The sequence below is a fragment of the Pimephales promelas genome, chromosome 6 (genome assembly GCF_988280905.1).
Source record: "Pimephales promelas chromosome 6, fPimPro1.hap1.1, whole genome shotgun sequence".
Lineage (NCBI taxonomy): Eukaryota > Metazoa > Chordata > Actinopteri > Cypriniformes > Leuciscidae > Pimephales > Pimephales promelas.
Window position 1 is genome coordinate 11,059,591 of NC_142774.1, and position 19,911 is coordinate 11,079,501.

The window sequence follows — 19,911 nt, forward strand, 5'->3', positions numbered from 1 at the left end:
ATTACAGTTTTTCTCAGTCGCTTTGGTACATTTCTCACTGCACTATTTACATTTGCACAACAGTTAGTTCAACCTCAACCTAGTTCAACCACAACAGTTAGTTCAATATTTAGTCATTTGTGAACATCATAATTGCAGTTTCTCATTCGATCCAATTGCAAATGCTTTTGGACAGTTAGTTCAATATTTAGTCATTTGTGAACATCATAATTGCAGTTTCTCATTCGATCCAATTGCAAATGCTTTTGGACATGCATCAATTAATTTCATACAACTCTGCTGTTTTATAACATTATCATTTACTTATGGAGCCCGTTCTCATCCCAAAGCGCCATATAAGACGCTTTTGCAAAAGCGTAAATATCCAACGCACATGGCACTCTTTAACGTGAAATGAGACGCAGATATATTTGGGCAGAAGGCGCCCCCTAGTGGTCTAACCCTTACCCTACACCATACCTAAACTTAACCATTAACCGAAGCGTCTCATTAGACGTTAAAGGGTGCCATGTGCGTTGGATATTTACGCTTTTGCAAAAGCGTCCTATATGGCGCTTTGGGATGATTTACTTATGTCATGTCAGTCAAAATTAAATACATAGCTGTTGTTAAAATTTGTCAAAATTTATCAGCTTTCACAGATGAGAAGGGATGTGCATGAATGATTTACAGTAGGCTATGTATGCTGTATGTTCAGTTCCAATATGTACTGGAGTATTGTTTACAGTTGTGCACACCCTACCCAAAGGGAGTTTATGTTTGTTGTATAAGGGTGTTTTTTTTTTTTCTTTTGCACAATGCTGTGAACAAATTAGAATTGCAGTAAAAATGTGAAACAAACATATTCAGTGTCTTGTACTTAATTACCTCACTAAAGACATTTGTACTTTTACTGTAGTTTTCAAATGTCTGTGTGCAAATAGTATATAATGCTGTATTGGGCAATTTCAGGTGTCATCAAGATCTGACTTTTTTGCAATTATAGAGTAAACTGTCATAATGAAAACATGACAAAGCCATCTTGCTCATAAACACTGGTGTCAGGACTTTTATCTTGATGACTCTGACACTTTCATTGACATAAATAGTTCCTTTTGAGGAATGTGCTATCCATTTTGAGCAAGTCACACGCTTAGGTTATCAACTAGGTTTAGGTTTTGCGGTTTGTGCTAACTGTTTTGAGAACTGCATTAACTGTTGTAAATAGTGAAATGCACCAAAGCGACAGAGAATAACTGTTATTTAAATGTTATTTATAGTTGAAAACAATACTTTTTTTTCTTCTTTTAAATTTTGTCATTTTTGTGAGGGGGTTAGAAATAAGAAATAAAAGAAATAAGAAGACAGAACGAGACAAATTTAGCCGTCTAGCCCATAGACAGAAGTGGACAGAGACACCTCATTGGAACTACATTGAGACAAGTGAAGCCAGTTTTTGGCAATTTTTTTAGCACTTCCGTTCCTGACGCCATAGGCGTCATTTACGGGGGGGAGGGGTGGGACATGTCCCCACCACTTTTTGCCAGGGTCGATTTTGTCCCCACCACTTTTAAAACATCTCGTGGCACAGATGTACCAATACAAATAAAACATTTCCAGTTAACAACATTCGTTTCATTTGTTTGTTAAATAACAGGCGATCTAGCCCTGAAACGTGTCGTCTTCTCTCGGAAGCACGCTTCAATCCGTTGCGGAGATTCGTTCCGATGAAATCACAATTTCAAAATGCACACAAACGTGTCCCTCTTTCTCATGGGTTCTAATCCGCTCTCGTATTTTTTTTTCCCCTCATCAAAACATATACAACCACTGATAAACATTATCAATTCAACCACTGATAAACATTATTGGTTTTGATGAGGGGAAAAAAAAAACTATATACAAGTGCGGATTAGAACCTCGAACCTCCCGAGTCCCGACACGCTAGGCAAAACTTGTACCTCTGGACCATCACTATACATATGCAATAAAGGGTGTATATACTCTATATAGTCACTTTACTCGGACATTGTGCTCATTTTTATTTATGTACATCAGATAGCTTCTTTCAAAACATGACCTACTCGAAAGAGAAAAAAAGAATGAATGCGTCATTGTACCCAGCACTTTTGAAAATACCCTTCTGAATACGTCTCTGTCCCCAGCACATTTCAAACCAAACTGACGCCCATGCCTGACGCGCAGACTCAAACCGACTCAAACAGAGCTTGACGACGTAGATGTGACGTGAGCAACCCGTCTGTCTTCTAGTGGCTGTGGCATGAGAAATCTGAATCATTCCCTTCCGAAACATGTAGAGGCGGAGAGTGTGAGTAGGAGCTGTCCATGAGCTAGGAGCAGGAGAAAATTTTGCTAGGTATTCTGATTAATTATTTTGTAATTTTGCCTCCACGTTTCCTCGATTGCCCGCGAGCTTCTCCTCCTGTCCATACGGTAATCTCTCTATTGTGCGACAGAGAGTCGCTTGGTTATGACGCAATCGTTAGCCTACTTTCACTAAAACTGCTTCTACGGGGCCATAACATAGGCTAAGCTAAAAGGTAATGGAGCATTTTATACATTGTCGTGTTTCTTAGAAGTAAATAAAGGACAAATGGGGTCTTCAAATGCCTCAGATGTAAAGTTATTCGCAAAATGAATGGGAGTCAATGGAAAGGCTAACGCAAGTGAAGTTCTGCTACAAGATGGCAGCTCCCACGAGGATTACCCCCCTTGGCCTTGCCCCATAGACTCCCATTCATTTTGCACTCGGACGATCGCCCCAAGTGGAACTCTGGTGGAACTACAACCAAAATTCAGTACAATAGGACTTTATAGTGTGCCGAAGTGATGACATCACTTTGTTGGACAACTCAGAAGTTATATTAGCTTTGCATGGGTTCCCTTGATCAAAAAGCTATGCTGAGCTTTCCATAGACTTTTGGAAAATCGCAAAAAAAAATAAGATCTGTGTTCAACAAAGAGTTGTGACCCTTACACGTTTTGTCTATCAAGATAATCTTTACAAGTTAATCTAAAATGTATACATTTTGAAGCCTAAGTTTTAAAAAAACACAAGGAGACACAATAAAGTTTAAAAAACACACGCAGGTTATAACTGGTGTGTTTTATGCCATAGATCAAAACGTAAAAATATTTAGAAGCTTTGTTCACCACAGACCTTATTTCAGGCGATTTAGCAAAAAACCATTCAAAAATCGCATAGACTTTAGAGCGAGGAAACCGGGAGTGCTAAAATGCTAACTCATTTCTGTGTTTTGGCCTACAAAGTGACGTGATAACTTCGGCACTCCAGGCTTTCCGTCGACTGGCTTTGTCTTTACTTTCTTTTGTAGAAGGAGAGGGATCTGGACAATATTAAACAAAGACTATATAATTAATAAAGTTAGAGATGTATCCTTTCAAATATCACAGAGCACTGTTAAACAAATTATTCGGATTAATTAATTTTTGCATATTTTTTAGCTTACATACTTTTTTGTAGTGTGTTTTAGATAGATTTCTCTAACATTCCGTCAAGAAACTCCCTTTTTTTTTTTTTTTTCAATTTGAGTTTCATCCATGGTTTCATCAAAGTCAGTATTAAAAGCTGAAAGCAAAGCAAGTGGCGCATGGCTCTGAAGTGGCGCGGTGAGAGACGAGCCAATCACGCTCAACCAACTCTGCAGATGGTGATTGGTTGACGCTTTTACGGGGCGTGGTACACTTACGCTTATTCATATTCAAAACTACGTATATTCTTCCAGCTTTGAATGGTCCCTCTTTAAGAGCAAACGGAAACGACTACGCAAGTGCACTAACGCGATGACGTAGAACGTTTCAGGAACTATCCTCCTGTTCGGTCTCTCAATTAGAAGCGCACAAAGTCATTCAAGATGGTGTTAGTAAATATCTCCAGGATTATTAAGATACAACTTCCAGCCTACCTCAAGAAACTGCCCCTTCCAGAAACAATCGGAGATTTTGCGCGACTGACAGGTAACTTATGTGTTTCATCATGTCACAAGCGTAGGTGGAAAGTTACGCGCGCATGCCTGCATAGAAAGCGTGATGTAAGTTATGTGTCTATGTTTTGCATCTATTGAACATTAAAATAACGCATCAATAAGTAATTGGTTGCCCACACGTGTTTCTGGGTAGGAAAAATACATGTTTTTGTATGAACTTTCACCTATTTTCATACAATTGCATGAGGAGATTCTCAAGAGGCAGAGGTTTTTTCAAGTGATTCTATTTTCATAAACAAAGTAACGTTAACGACCAGTGTGTGTCTATTTTAGAAATGTGTGAAGAACAAAACATGCCTTTAAGAGACATGATTTAGTGTAGTATTATAGGTAATGGCACAAGAAATGCAGAACTATTTGCATCCTTAAGTTAAATATGTTAAAGTTGTTTGTACCGACACCAACAATGAGCAATCATCAGGGTCCAACAACTGTCATTGTGTAATGCAATAGTTAATCTATAATTTACTTGAGAGCAAATATAAAAAGTGTATTAATATTCACTGAATATTACTTTATCTGACTGACATGCACTTATTTTTCCACTGTAAGCAGAAGAGCTTGTTGTCATTAAGTATATAATAACTTCTAACACTGTGTCTCAGTTTCAGAGTGGTTGCGGCTTCTGCCATTATTGGGGATTTTGGCTCTCTTGGGTTATCTGACCATCCGGCCCTTCCTGCCCAAGAAGAAAAAGCAAAGAGACAGTCTAATAAATCTGAAGATCCAAAAAGAAAACCCTAAAGTGGTGAACGAGATCGACATAGAGGACCTGAGGACTCCAAATGTTTGTTACTGTCGCTGCTGGCGATCTAAAACGGTAGGAATGCCTGAGAGAAAAAAAACCCCAATCAAATCAAAACATGCTGTAACAGCACCAAAGGGAAATGAACATAGAACAATAAATTCTGACATATTGGCACGAAACAAAACCTTGATTAACATTATACTTGGAGCTTTGGGGGAATATATATATATACACACACACACGCGTACGTATGTTCCCCAAAGCTCCAAGTAATTAATCAAGGTTTTGTTTTGTGCCAATACGTCAGAATTTAGTTGTTATATATATAAGTAATAAAAAATGTATGATATGAGTCCTTTTCGACTGTTAATTTGTGTTGGAAAATGTGTTATTTTCAGCTTCCTCTTTGAGAGTGTGAGTTTTGTCAAAAGTCTAAGAGCCCCTGTCACTATGGCACTTAATTTGTTCTTTCTTATCTTGCAGTTTCCTGTTTGCGATAAATCGCACATAAAGCATAATGAGCTGACGGGGGACAACGTTGGTCCACTTATTCTTAAGAAGAAGACTCTGTAGCCCACCTGTTTTGGCTCGGAGTGGTAATTGTTTTTTTTAATGCCTATTTTTCTCCACAGAAAAACTTACTGTAGTTGTTCTTATCCCAAATTGTTTCCAAATTATTATGTAGAAACAGAGCTGTAAATTCGGACTATAATGATATTGTGGTTGATTCAAAGAGATTAATTATTAATGATTTACGTTTTGTTACATCATTGTGTGTTTATTGTGTGTGTGGCAAATGTAGTTTGACTTTTGAGTGCAATATAATAGGACCATAAGGAAAAATGGCGGTTATCATCGCTAATCAATCTTTGTGGCCATGAAAGTGTCTTTTCCAATCTTAATCTACATCTAGATTCAGTTTTAACTAAGTTGCCTTTTAGGTGCGTTTGACGTTTTGTAAGACAACAACAAATCATACTTTTGACTTTTCAATGTGAAGTACATTAGGATTTGCTTTTGCTTTTCGTTTTCTACAGCATTATTTCTAAACCAACAATAGTTCTAAAATGTTTGCTAAATTATTTTAACATTTTCAAGTGCAAGATACTAAATTTTACTTTTGTTCGTATACCTACAGACATTTCCCGTTGCCTTTTGGTCACAGCTATTGTCACAAATCATTCATATATTACAAAATTTACCATAATGTTACAAAGAAATGTGCCATCTTTTCTCTGTCCACCTGAACCAACATGCTGCGACAATACAATTCATAGTACAATTCATGCCATTCTTCATATTCAAAGTTATAAATAGTTTGACAATCCCAATGTTTCTTTCTTGTGCCACTTGGTTTTGTATTTGATGGCTCTTGTTCATAGATGTTTTCATAAAAAATACATTTGTATGATAACTGGAATGTGCCTAATAACTTTTATAAAATAAAAGGTAACCAAACTTGTTTTATCTTCCTGAAAATGATTTGTGTGACTGATGAATGTGAGCTGTGATGTAACAGTCTATTTATTTCTTCCGTGTACTTTTCCTAAAACACACAATAGTGCAACTACACTGATGCACCATGTCTTTAAAGTAACAGTGATGCTTATTTGCATCTGTTTTGCCTTAGATGATATATCAAGATATGCTTCCAAAATGCAAGCAGGGGGTTTTGCCTTTCATTTACTAACAAGGCATGTCTTTCATTTTCTGCAGCAATACATTGAATAAATTAAAATAACTACACATACACCATACAATATAAAAATAACGGTCTAATACGCTTAACAGTAGTCATTTAATAGCTTAAAGTAAGAATGACTGTATGCAGCATTACCAATACTCTTATTTTGAGACAAAACCACAATACAAAATCTTGTAAAAATTCAAGCAGTAAAGTTAATCCACTAATACTGTTCCCTTCACATGTGTCTATAACATTCAAATACACATTTTATGAAAAAACAAACAAAAAAACATTACAAAATTACACTAAATATTGTTCATGAAAAAAAAAATACCATGATGAACTGTGCAAAGGGAAATATATGACTTTTCTTTCTACTTTCTAGCCTCTTTATCTGATCAGACTGATTTTAAATGTTTGAGCAGCATAACAATAAGTCAATGTTTTACTGGTTAGTACTGGGACGATTCCTTTGGTACCATCCATCACCAAAAGTCAGGTTGTGTGACATTTTAACAATAAAAATGTAACTAAAAGGCTGTATACAATACAGCAAAGTAAACAAAGCTAGTATTCCATTCTGAACATAGTCATAACACTGGCCACTATATGACTAACACTAACATGCAGTCGCTGCACACTGATAAATTGATATCTGGTATATTTCTAATTTTATATTTAAAAAATTTATAATATTCATAAACAACAGTTTTTGTACTTGATAGTGCTAAAAATGGTCAATCCTTAACATAACTTAATCCTTTAAAATCCCATGTTTTAGAGTAGAATAAGAACTTGAAATGAGAAATGTTCTGAGTGATTTTCATTCACCTTAGAAGGTTAAAAAACAGTTGGGTTTCTTCATCTGAAAAGCATGTCCGCCCACTTTCCCACTCCGACTTCAGAGGGTTGTAGTAATAATGAGTTTGAGAATCATCAGCAGCTTTGGATGCTGGGGTGTCACTTCCCAGAAGCAATCCAGAAACATCACAGGGCACTTTCATATGTCACCGGTGTCCCTGATGCAGACAAAGCACCTTGACTGACAGCTGTAATTCAGAAAATGACAATTAAAACAATACACACATTTAATACAATGAAGAATGTTTAGTACTATGCAAGTCTCAGATTTCAGTTACATAAATCTATGTACATTTTGGACGATTTATTTACATGTATATGTTCCTGTAAAGATTTTAAACATTAAACGTTTTTCAAAGAAGCCTTTTATGCTCACCAAGGCTGAAAGATAAAGTAAAAACAGTACTATATTACTATTTAAAATAATTGTTTTATATTTTAATTCATTTTCAAATAATGTATTCCTGTGATGACAAAGCTGAATTTTCAGCATTATTACACCAGTCTTCAGTGTCACAGATACTGTGTGCTAATATAATTTTTGCACAAATCACAGGTTTATGAATTTGAAGCAAACTGGATCTACTGGTCTTAATTAAAGGGGCTGGAGCATTTTAATTACACATTAACACATTAGCAAAATTGAGAGGCTGCGTTGTACAAACGATAAAGCGAATGCAGAGTGACACAGGACAAAGGGTGACCTAGCATGCAAATTCTCCAAGCTGTGGTGATACATTTCCATGTGCATCGCATGTGGCTTGTTTATCAAAATATATTAGTTGTCATCCACATTGTGTGACATACATCATATTCAAAATATCATCTTGTATATATATCCACAAATCTACAAAGTCAGCAAACTTTTATCCTAACCATCATATATAATATCTTTTGTTTTTGAGCATGTGAATTGTGTAGATAGCAGCTTAACGCCCACTAACACACACTGACACACCACAAAAACAATGTTTGGATTTGGTCACGATTGTCAACTATTTAGCCACAGTCATTCATGATGCATTGAGAATTGCCATTGTGGTGATGAGAAAGTTTTATCTTGTATTTGATCACCTTTTTCAATTTCTGTCTCTGAAAACAACTGTTAGACCAACCTGAAAAGCACTGTTAATTTCAAATATATATTGTTTTTGTTGTATACATGTTATGTTTGTGTTATGCATGTTAAATGTTAAATGGATCCAATCCATGTTCATTGAAGATGATTTGATGATGTGTCATAACATGATCCAGAAATAAACCTAGCTAATATATCTTAATGCATGCGTTTTTGAACTTTCAGTTCAGTCATTAGGATAGTTATCCTAAAAGATGATTTAATCATGTATGATTTACTTGCAAGAATGTAGCCCCTGCCAAAATAAAAATAATACACTAGTCCAACATTAGGCCCCCCTCCTCCTCCTCTAGCCCACGCCAGCGAGCGAACGCTGGACCAATATTGATCCTCGTCTGGCCTTTGATACTATCACTCTCCCCTTTACTCTTTCTAGTCTCCTCCGACAAAACCTTCGCCTTCTGGATGAAGGGATGCCGTAAAGCAGTCGAATTTTGTAGTTCCTTTTGTGCTCGGTTACTACCCGAACCCCGAAGTTACATAGTGCCAGTAAAAGCGATACAGACCCCGTCAGGCTATGGCAGACATGTCATTCAACCTATTGTAAGTCGATGTACCATCACAAGGGTTTTGAAAATATATATTGAAGGTTGAAAAACTACATAGTGTTTCTTTAATGATGCTCAATTATTGCTCAGTTATTTGCTCAGTTATTTGAGTTACTGTTGCCTTTCTATCAGCTCAAACCAGTCTGGCCATTCTCCTCTGACATCTGGCATCAACAAAACATCTTCACCCACAGAACTGCCACTCAGTGGATATTTTCCCATTTCCAGACCATTCTCTGTAAACCCTAGAAATGGTTGTGCGTGAAAATTCCAGTAGATCAGCAGTTTCTGAAAATACTCAAACCAGTCCACCTGGCATCCAACAACCATGCCACTGTGAGATTACAAATTTAATTAATATGTTAAAGTCTGAAAACAGTAGGAATTCCCAGTGTGACCCTCCTGATTGTCCTTTGACCACACGGAAAGCCATGCTTTTCCTGTTTCTCGTCTCACCGTGTGAAAATGCCTGTTTGAAGTTAGAACAGCTGCTACTGTATGTTAATGTCTGAGACCATTTGCCTTGGAATTTGGAGTTCCAGGGTCACATGCATTTCCATTTGCTTTGTTTCAGTGTCTCCACCTTTAGGTAATCCCACCCTCTTTGAAATGTATAAATTAGAATGTAAGGTTCTTTTAAATCAGACTATCCTTGAGATGACTACAGCGACGCAATAAAGAACTTCTGTGTGAAAGATACCTCAAGAGTCTCCTGGTCTGTTGCGTGGAAGACTAAAACTTCACTACACCACCTTCAAAGTCACTTAAATCACCTCTCTTTCCTATTCTGATGCTCAGAACTTCACCAGATCGTCTTGACCATGTCTACATGACTAAATGCATTGAGATATTACCATGTGATTGGCTGATTAGATATTTGCCTTAACGAGCAGTTGAACAGTTGTGTCTAATAAAGTGGCCAGTGTGTGTGTGTACAAATATCTCACCCCACTCAGGGTTCTTTGGTTTCTGCAGGAGTCGAGGGCCGAGCAGGCTGATGAGAAGCGCTCCAATAGGAGCAGTGATGAGAATGGACAGCACAGCCACAGTGAGGACATCCATGCCATACTTCTGCAGCTCAAGGTCATTCTTGGAGCGTGCCATGTCAAGAGCTGTAGAGCCTATGGCAGCCTGAAACCAATGACATAACGGGATTGCTCTGTAAGGAGGAACTTACAAATGCATTTCATTTTTATTTGTCATTTAGCTCACTCTTGTCCAAAGAAACAGAAGGAATGGGTGCAGGATAAAGACAATAAAACAAAAATAAAATGGAAGTTCTATTTGTTAAACTAGGCAATTTTACCTGAACAGTGGCTTTCGGCATCCAGGCTACAGCGATAAAGATTTTCTCTTTCAGGTTAAAGTCAGCTCTCAGTACCGAAACAAAAGTGATGAGCAGCCGTACCGTGAGTGCGATGAGCAGAGCTGCTATACCCAGAACTGAGGACATATTACATTAGAGAAGATCAACTGCATGTTTGAAACACTACACATGTGCATACAGTATGTGCTTACATTCCAGTTACTTTAGGGCTTTTCACACTTGGCTTTATAACCCTTTAAGGGATACTCCACTTTTTATGAAAATAGGCTCATTTTACAACTCCCCCGGAGTTAAACAGATGAGTTTCGCCATTTTCGAATCCATTCAGGCGATTTTCTGATATTTAGAAGAATATCAGTAACCAGACAGTTTCTGGTCTCATTGACTTCCATAGTATATATTTTTTTTCCTACTATGGAAGTCAATGGGACCAGAAACTGTCTGGTTATTGATATTCTTCCAAATATCAGAAAATCGGCTGAATGGATTCGAAAACGGTGAAACTCAACTGTTTAACACTGGGGGAGTTGTAAAATGAGCCTATTTCCAAAAAAAGTGGAGTATCCCTTTAAGCCCTGCTTTTAATCCTGTATAACCCTGAATATCTCACACTTGCAATCCAGAAGTGGGGTTATCAGGTCTTTTTTACCCATTGATATGAATCCCTTTACCAATCCATCCAGAGCTGGTTTAGCAGGAAATGTATGAGCAAAGTGAAGTGTGAAGCAAGATAACCCAAGATTCTGTTTACCTGAGGTTTAGAATGACTTGAATGGGTTAAAGGGATAGTTCACAAAAAACATGAAAATTCTGTCATCATTTACTCACCCTTAAGTTGTTCCAAACATGTATGAATTTCTTTCTTCTGCTGAACACAAAAGAAGATATTTAAATGAATATGGATAACCAAACAGTTGATGAAAAAAAATAACTATGGACTCATCAAGTATTTGATTACCGACATTCTTCAAAATGTATTTTATGTTCAGCAGAGGAAAGAAATTCATACAGGTTTTGAACAACTTGAGGTTGGGAAAATGATGATAGAATTTTCTTTTTTGTGTGTGAACTATCCCTATCCTTTTCAAGTGTTTCCAAATCATCTCTGTTACTAAAACATCTCAGACACTCACACACAGTCGTGACCTCCAAAGTACTAATCACAATCTCGGCACCAATGAGACCAAAAAGAAGAGGCTGGAACACATGCCAAAACCTTTCCACCACCTCCTCCACGGGTGCCTGTAACACACATACACAGAGATTTAAAATATGTGATCTTAGAAAATGTGTTGTCACACTCTTATATTTTTTTTAAATTCTAATACTTAGCATTGTTGCAAAAAATGTGAGCGTGTAATATATATATATATATATATATATATATGAATGAGAAAGTAGTCAAAACTCCTCTTTCACATCTATTTTTCATATTTTAGTAAAAAATGTGTGTTTGGGAGAAGAGATTCAGACCTTATTTTTTCCCCAGCCTATTCCAGCCACAAACGCCAGCACCAGTGTACAAAGACCTCCTGCGCCAGGAATCCCGGCCACATTACTGCCAAACAATGCAAACACAGACAGCCCCAACACCAGAAACGAACGTTTCAGCACAAGGTTTCCCTACGTGGAAAGACAAAACACACAAATCATGAAACCTGTTACCCCTGACAACATAAACCCCACATCAAGTTTTGAATTCAACATGACCTACATAATCATCTCACGTACCTGGTCTCTGCTAGGGAAGTAATGTAGAAAGTATCCTAAGACCACACCAGTGACCGCACCACCTAACACCTCCAGTGGTCCTCTCAGCACATTTAACCACACGGCGCCTGCAGAGGGCAACAGAGAGCACTCATATAAACTGGACCTCTAACAACAAAGAAATCCATAAAACCTGGGCTGAGTTCAAAATGTATATCCATAAATAAGGAACAGAAATTTGTAGTGGTGTCCAAAACCATAGTGGATGTTATCGAGGGCACTCATTCAATCCCACAATGCACCTAAATAACCAGTTTACAACCAATGTACACTAGATGGCTAGAGAATACCCATAATTTGTGAGTCACGTAAAAAAAAATGAATTCCAGCGTCTCGCCAGAAGACGGATCATCCATCTATTTTCCAAAACACTGGTCCAATGTGGGTACAGCATAATATCAAACAGGTATAAATACCTTTTAACTGATTATTATATTGTTTAATAATGATTTATATGCATAGTTCTCATGATCTTTTCATCACTACTGGAGCTTCAGTTTGCCCAAATGATTATTAAAAAGCAAGCACAAACTACACAAAAGCAGCAGCCCTTTCGGCGCACTAAGCGGCCAAATTTGCTCACTTGTTTTGTTTAAGTGAACTATATCAGTGGACTAATGTAGGGAATAGTGAGTGAGGGTATAATGGGCGATTTCAAACACAGCCCTGGAGAAAGGACACTATCAGTTTCTAAAAAACATGTTCAGAAACATTTACATTTGTATGTGTTAATTTACAAAATGTACAAATACATACACTATTAAAAGTGTGGGGTCAGTTGTCATATTTGAATCCATCAAATTGTTCAAAAGTGACAGCAAAAACATTACTGTTTGAAAAGATCTTTCTACTTTTCAAACACACTGAAAAAAAAGTAACATGGAAAGAAAAAAAAATGTATACTCTATGCATAGAAGAAGAAATTTTTTTTTTTCTGATCACCAAATCAGCATATTAGAATGATTTCTGAAGGATCATGTGTCTGATGCCAGCACAGGAGTAAATGACATTAAATTTTATTTATTTATTTATTTTTAATAAGAAAAAAGTTTACAATATTACTGTTTTCCTTTGTTTTTAATTAAATAAAAACAGCCTTGGTGAGCATAAGAGACTTTTCTTTCACAGCTATTTAATACCAACCCCAAACTTTTGATTGGTAGTGTGAATACAAAGTCTTAGAATGTAGCATAATGTTGTCTATCCTAAACATGTTCTGTGTGTCTAAAAGCTCTTTGAATTCATTTTTAACACTATGTGGTTAAATTATTGATATCATGTCCAAAATCTCTTGCTGTATTCACTTAATTTAACTTAGGAATATCATATATATGCTACATTTAGTCTTTTGGCATACCTGTGGCGAAAGCTATGCCCAGGCAGGTGGTGAAGCAGGTAATGGCAATGATGTCATCAATGCTGCATGCTGCCATGAGAAGAGTAGGTATACCCTGCTCTAAACCGTACCCATCCTTATGCAGAAGCAGCATGGACGGAACCACAACAGCAGGAGAAACAGCCCCGAGAACAAACCTACAGAGCAAAAAATCAGAGCTATTGAGTTGGTAGCAGCAGACCTTTCAGAGGTTCTTATCTTACCAGAAATAGCCGTTTACCCTAAAATAAAGCCCCAGATCCATGGAAGTCCCAGTATTAAATAGGAGACCACAGCCATAGTAGCTGCCTCGCAGGTGAGAGGGAACATGGACAAACGTAAACACACAGCTTTCAGCTTCTTCAGAGCCTGAAACACACATAAGTATTATGTTAATACAAAACAATTTAGTGAAACCATTTTGTCTTACAGTACAACCTTCATTAAAGGAGTATTTCACTTTTTTTTTTTTTAAAACTTTTGCTGATAATTTACTCACCTCCATGTCATCCAAGATGTCCATGTCATTCTTTCTTCAGTCGAAAAGAAATGTAAGTTTTTGATGAAAACATTCCAGCATTTTTCTCCATATAATGGACTTCAATGGGAACCAAACGGTTCAAGGTCCAAAAGACAGTTTCAGTGCAAACTGTTCAAAGGGCTTTAAACGATTTCAGACGATGAATAAGGGAACAAGCGAAACGATCGCTCATTTAATAAAGAAATAAAGTTTAAGTTTTATAAGCATCAAAACTAACAAATCTTTTTCCGAGTCAATTTGTTCGTTTCGTACATTGAATGAACCAAATGACTTGGAAAAAGATTTGTTCATTTTGATGAACGAGTTCGAACATGAGAGTCACAAACATGCGTCAAAGAACAGAGGAAGGCGACCATTTGAGCTTATAAAAATTAAATTTTGTTTTTTATTTATTAAATGAGCGATAGTTTCACTAGATAAGACCCTTATTCATCGTCTTAGATCGTTTAAAGCCATTTGAACAGTTTGCAGTTTGCACTGTCTTTTGGACCTTGAACTGTTTGATTCCCACTGAAGTCCATTATATGGAGAAAAATGCTGGAATGTTTTCATCAAAAACCTTAATTTCTTTTCGACTGAAGAAAGAATGACATGGATATCTTGGATAACATGGGGGTGAGTAAATAATTATTATGGTTTTTTAAAAGTGAACTACTCCTTTAGATGAAAAATGTATGAGTATGAAGGCAAATCTTCTCAGGCCGATCCAGTTTCCTACCTTGCCGTCTAATTGCAAACCAGCCTTGACCAGAATGACACCCAGGGCGATGTTCCTCAGAGAAGCGGACCATCTAACATCAATGTAAACAGCGTCTGTCACCACAGGGATGTTTCTGAGGATAAAGCCTGCCAGCAGCATGCCTGCGGATACACACAGAGTGAAATAACACAAACTGAAATCCCACAGTTTTTCATAACACTGACAATGAACCTGACCACTTTGTCAATACAGGAAAAAAGAATAACACAATTTGTTTATCTTTGAGCTGAGGGGAAAATTAAATTATACACTACCGTTGAAAAGTGTGGGGTCTGAAGAGTATTTAGAGTTAAAAAACACAAAACAAAACTCATATCAATTGAGGCTGCATTCTGTTTTAAACAAATATAAAGAAAATAATATTGTGAAATGTATATATATATCTATATATATATATATATATATATATATAATTTCAGCAGGTATTACTCCAGTCTTCAGTATTTAACTGTGAGCAAAATTGGAATATTGCATTAAACATTTGTAAATAAAGCAGTGTTTCAATCCCATGTGTTTGAATGAACAAACTTTTCTAGGACATTGGCGCAAAATATCTGTAATAAAATCAGAAGTTCCTGCAAACGAAGATGTCTGTGGCTCTTTTTTTGTACATTATAAATGACTTACACATGACTTGTTATATTGCGTTCGGAGGCAGACACCTGATGCCTGTGATTACAGGGAGGTAGTGTAACTATACCCAACTATTTTGATGACAGACTTTGGCTAAGGTGTTTCAGAATAACAAAACAAAACCAACTTTTTTGATGCTGTGCAAATTACAGTAAATCAGCTGGTTAGTCCAGAGTTTGTTTGTTTTTGCACATTGAGGGATTTATTCAGTAAATGTGTTTCCATCATAGTTTATGCACATTACTCCTTTTTGGATCGCCTCACCTGAGCAAAGATACGTTTGTATGCATATTTATGGAATTTATACACATTTCCATCCAGCATTTTTTAATGCGATAACCCAAAATTCATGAAATGAAATGATGAAAACATAACTAGTGTCACATGATTTTGTGCTCATATCACTGTTTAAAACAGTTGTGATGCTTAATATTTTTGTGGAATCTACAATACATTTATTTTAAGATTTTTTGATAAATAGGAAGTTCAAAAGAACAGCATTCATTTGAAATAGAAATCTTTTGTAACATTATAAATGTCTTTACAGTCACTTTTGATCAAAATAGTACATCCCGGCTGATTAAAAGCGTAATGTCTTTTTAAAAATTTTACTGACCCCATACTTGCACATGTTAACTTTCAAATAAGTAGAAGATTCAGTAGTAGAAATTCAGAATTAAGTTTCTTATCCAAGTAAGCATCAGAAAGACTTTTTTTATTCACTATGGAAATATTGTGATTTATAAAAATTACAGGTAGTATACAGTATATTCTGTGAAGTATGCAATAGCTTAAATTTCCATCCTCAACATAGACATCTTAAGATGAGGTTACATTTACCAAAACTTTACGGACAAGATCTAGTCATTTCTATATGAATCTGTGCAATTGTAGTTTTTCGTGAGGGCACTTCACTACTGACCATGGAAATTGTAATAATGTGGCATCACCTTAAATATGTTAAGAAATTGCTCATACCAAGAAGGGGAGGTAAAGGTGGTAGGTTCGGCAAGTGTATGCGTCCAAACAGCTTTCCCCCGGCTACGGAACAAATAAACAAGGTCACGATGCCAAAGAGGTTTCCGCCTGGGAGACATTCCTTCTCTGTAATGGACCACACCACCCCAAAGAGCACTGCGGCCATGGTCACTGCAAGAACAAACAGATACTGGGTTCAATCTACCAGCAGATAACTTAGTAAACCTAATACATTTTTATCTACAATACACCCACTGTTCAAAAGATTGGGGTCAGTAAGATTATTTTTTAAAGAAATTACTACTTTTATTCAGCAAGGAAGCTTTACATTAATCAAAGTTAGGGTAGGTAGGTAGTTGATCCGAACAGACTAACCATCAATTCAGTACTCGTGCGCTATTATCTGTGAGGATAGCCGCACACACACCCGGAGAGCTCTTTCAGATCTCTGTGCGCTTGAACGGACACATACACGCAAAATGGTATCAAAATACCCACCTCGGCAAGTAAGTATTGTTGTAAACAGTCGGTAAAGTCTTAAGTGAACATAAACGGTTGAGAAATAAATCGAATGTGTATCATTATACTGGATCCGTGCATCTGCTCTTAAAGCGACAGTAACCTATAAATGACAGCAACCCCCCTGCTGCTGTCATTATTAATGTTACCGTATTTTTCAGACTATAATACAATGTTTTTTTCTTAGAAATACATCTGAAAAAACAGGTTTGTCTTATATTCAGGGTTTAGAATTGCCAGTCAATAATACAGCCGCAACTATAGGTGGCGCCAAATACATGTAAAAGGAGTGTGCCAAGAAATTCAGTGTCATGTTAGAAGATCGCGACGCGAGTGCAAAAAGACAATCACAACAGTCAAAGAAAAGTTTGCGTCGTTTGTCATGTTTGCGTGCCTCGCTGACGGGACCAGACTTCCCCATATATGATTTAAAATGATTTCAAAACTAATAAGATTTCACTTATTCTGAACAATTTTGGTAGGCTACTTGGTTTTCACTATGAGATAGTTAGCCTAATTGTTAGCTTAGTTTTATGGTATGCCAAAAAGTTTATTTTTAAACGTGATCGTTAGTACATTTGACCAGTATTTACCATACTTTCAATACAAAAAAAAAAAAAGTGAAAAATATGCAGTATGAAAATTATTTTCAATTAAAAGCATTTTTTCCAAAAAAGGTGCATCGTCGTCTTATAATCAGGGTCGTCTTATACTTAGAACAACATGGTTTTTATATTTACTGGATCTATGCTTGTAATTAGTGTATTTGATCTTTTTTTTTTAATGACTGTTCACTTGTCTTTAATAATGTCTAAACCTTATTAGTTAGGCTAGTAGTTTTTGTGGTGGTATTAAAGTACGTAAAGTGTGCTTTAAGTAATAAATGGAAAGCAACGTTACATTTGATCAAATAAATGTAGTCTTGGTGAGCATAAAATATTTTAAAATATATATTTTTTTTTAAACTTTACCGACCCCAACATTTTTGAATGGTAGTGCACATGCAATCTCTACCATGAGGTTTTGGAAGATTCTAGACTTTGTTCTAACCTTTGGTGATAACTGCAGCCAGCAGGCCTCTGGGTGGGCACGGGCATAGTCTGCGGAACCATGGGCAGTATTCGTATGGAGGGTCTGTGTTGGTGTAAGCGTCAACTGAAGACACCGGTCGTGGGACATACGCCGTCTCCTCAGTCATACTCAGATTGGGGCTCTCTGGGCGCTTCGGAACCACGAGGACTGTCTGATTGACAATAAGGTGATGCTGTATGAGAAAATGAAGAGTGAAAAGAGAAGCAGTGTCTTAGTTGCAACATTCATTTATTTGAAGTCAACAAGAAACGGAAGTTGTCATACTCTTTCTTTCCCTATTGTGACGTATATACATGTCCTTACTATAGAGTTACGTTTAGGTTTTGGTTTAGATACTTGTTATTATGCATAATTTACTGTTATTACTAAAGTAAGTACATGTTGTAACGTGTACATCACCTTAAAATAATGTGTTACCGAAAAGATGTTATTTGAATGTGGAAGGGGAAGTTATTTTGAGTAGATTATGAGGGTACAAGTTGTAGTCATTAGTAAAAATACTGCAATAATTTTACCATAAAAATAAGAATTGTCAATTTTGATTTCATGGTGATGTAAACCTGGACATAAACAAATGATTTTTTGGGGGAAAGGATGAAAAATTAAAACAACAATAAGTTAATATAAAAAATACATTATTTTTGCTAGACTGCTGTTATTAAAGGGGGACATACCAAAATATTAAACATGCCAATGTTATATTTTGTAAAAAAAAAAAAAAAAAAACCTCAAAGTTTGTTTCCAGTCAAACAAACTTTATGCTGACAAATATGTAAACAACATATTGGAATTTAATTAAAAAAAGTGCAATATAGAATAATATATTGTCAACACTCACAGTATTTTCTTATTCATATTTGAAGGTACATAAATTGATTCAAAAGCATTAGAATGTTTGTTAATTATCTAAATTAAGGTTATTAAAGTCTTAAATCTTTCATATTGTCTTGAGATCAGCTGTGAGGATACATAACATGTCGGCTAATAGATAACAACAATAAAAGGCAACTCTCCCATTCCATAGAACCAATTTTACAGCAAAATAGACAGCATAAAGTGGGGAAGTCTGACAAATAACCTACTTCAGCATGATTTCCCAGGGCGGATGGTGCATCCTCAGTCCTCTGTGAGTATGTGGAGTACACTGAATGAGGTCTGGACTGGGCATCCTCCATGGCACTACTCTTCTGCTCTATCTTCGCTCTAGTCTTCCAGCCATTGCTGGTGCTCAAGACCGACTCCTGTTCATTAAAACTTCACCTGTGTAAATAATAATAAATAGCTATTACTACATCAACTTATCGATAAATCCCGCTAAGGTGTAATCAATGAGGAAATAGCCCCGAGTAACGTTACTAGGAGGGAAAAGCGACTGGTTTGTTCAACAAGTTAATCGGATTGAAGCAGGACTAAACGCGACGCCTGGGCCATATGGTGGTTTATCAGACTGAAGAGCGCGTGGCATATGGTCTCTGTTTATAAGACTGTAGTAAACCACTCACTGAACATCTGAGCACCATAGACATTACAACGTGTTAAGTCAATTTACACACTATATTCTTCAAATGGTCCACTAGTATGGTGTCATTTTATTCCCCCTAGAGACATTGTCTTTTCATATGTGATGATTATAATTGTTGTAATCAAAAATAAATCAGTTGACTGACATGAAATGAAACAAAATCTCATGCTGAAGTGTATAAGTATGTCTTCAAGTGATTAACCGGAACGTGGAGAGCACTACACATACAATAACACATAATACTGAAAATATAGGCGCTCGCGCTTGATCGCAAAATGCGTGCAATGGATACATTTAATAAGATTAATCTTTTACCCGGCGGAGGCATCCGGAAGTATGTGACCGTTGTTTTACCGTTCGTCAAACCCAAAGAAATAAAATGATCCAATCAGGCTATCTTCACAA

The 19,911-nt window shown here is 36.5% G+C and overlaps 2 protein-coding genes across 2 annotated transcripts; one reads left to right on the forward strand and one right to left on the reverse strand.

Annotated features, from left to right (window-relative positions):
* The first annotated feature begins 3,784 nt into the window (after window positions 1-3,784).
* cisd2 (CDGSH iron sulfur domain 2) lies at window positions 3,785-6,217 on the forward strand. The gene is made up of 3 exons (XM_039689358.2): window positions 3,785-3,978; window positions 4,613-4,827; window positions 5,239-6,217. The coding sequence occupies exons 1-3, from the start codon at window positions 3,876-3,878 to the stop codon at window positions 5,326-5,328; spliced, it is 408 nt and encodes a 135-aa protein (XP_039545292.1). The 5' UTR covers window positions 3,785-3,875; the 3' UTR covers window positions 5,329-6,217.
* LOC120491455 (sodium/hydrogen exchanger 9B2) lies at window positions 5,402-19,906 on the reverse strand. The gene is made up of 13 exons (XM_039689312.2): window positions 19,822-19,906; window positions 19,067-19,244; window positions 17,943-18,156; window positions 16,374-16,544; window positions 14,721-14,863; window positions 13,703-13,830; window positions 13,444-13,619; window positions 12,048-12,154; window positions 11,790-11,939; window positions 11,450-11,558; window positions 10,296-10,432; window positions 9,937-10,120; window positions 5,402-7,491 (listed from the first exon to the last, which is right to left on the reverse strand). The coding sequence occupies exons 2-13, from the start codon at window positions 19,157-19,159 to the stop codon at window positions 7,430-7,432; spliced, it is 1,674 nt and encodes a 557-aa protein (XP_039545246.1). The 5' UTR covers window positions 19,160-19,244; window positions 19,822-19,906; the 3' UTR covers window positions 5,402-7,429.
* Window positions 19,907-19,911: the final 5 nt, after the last annotated feature.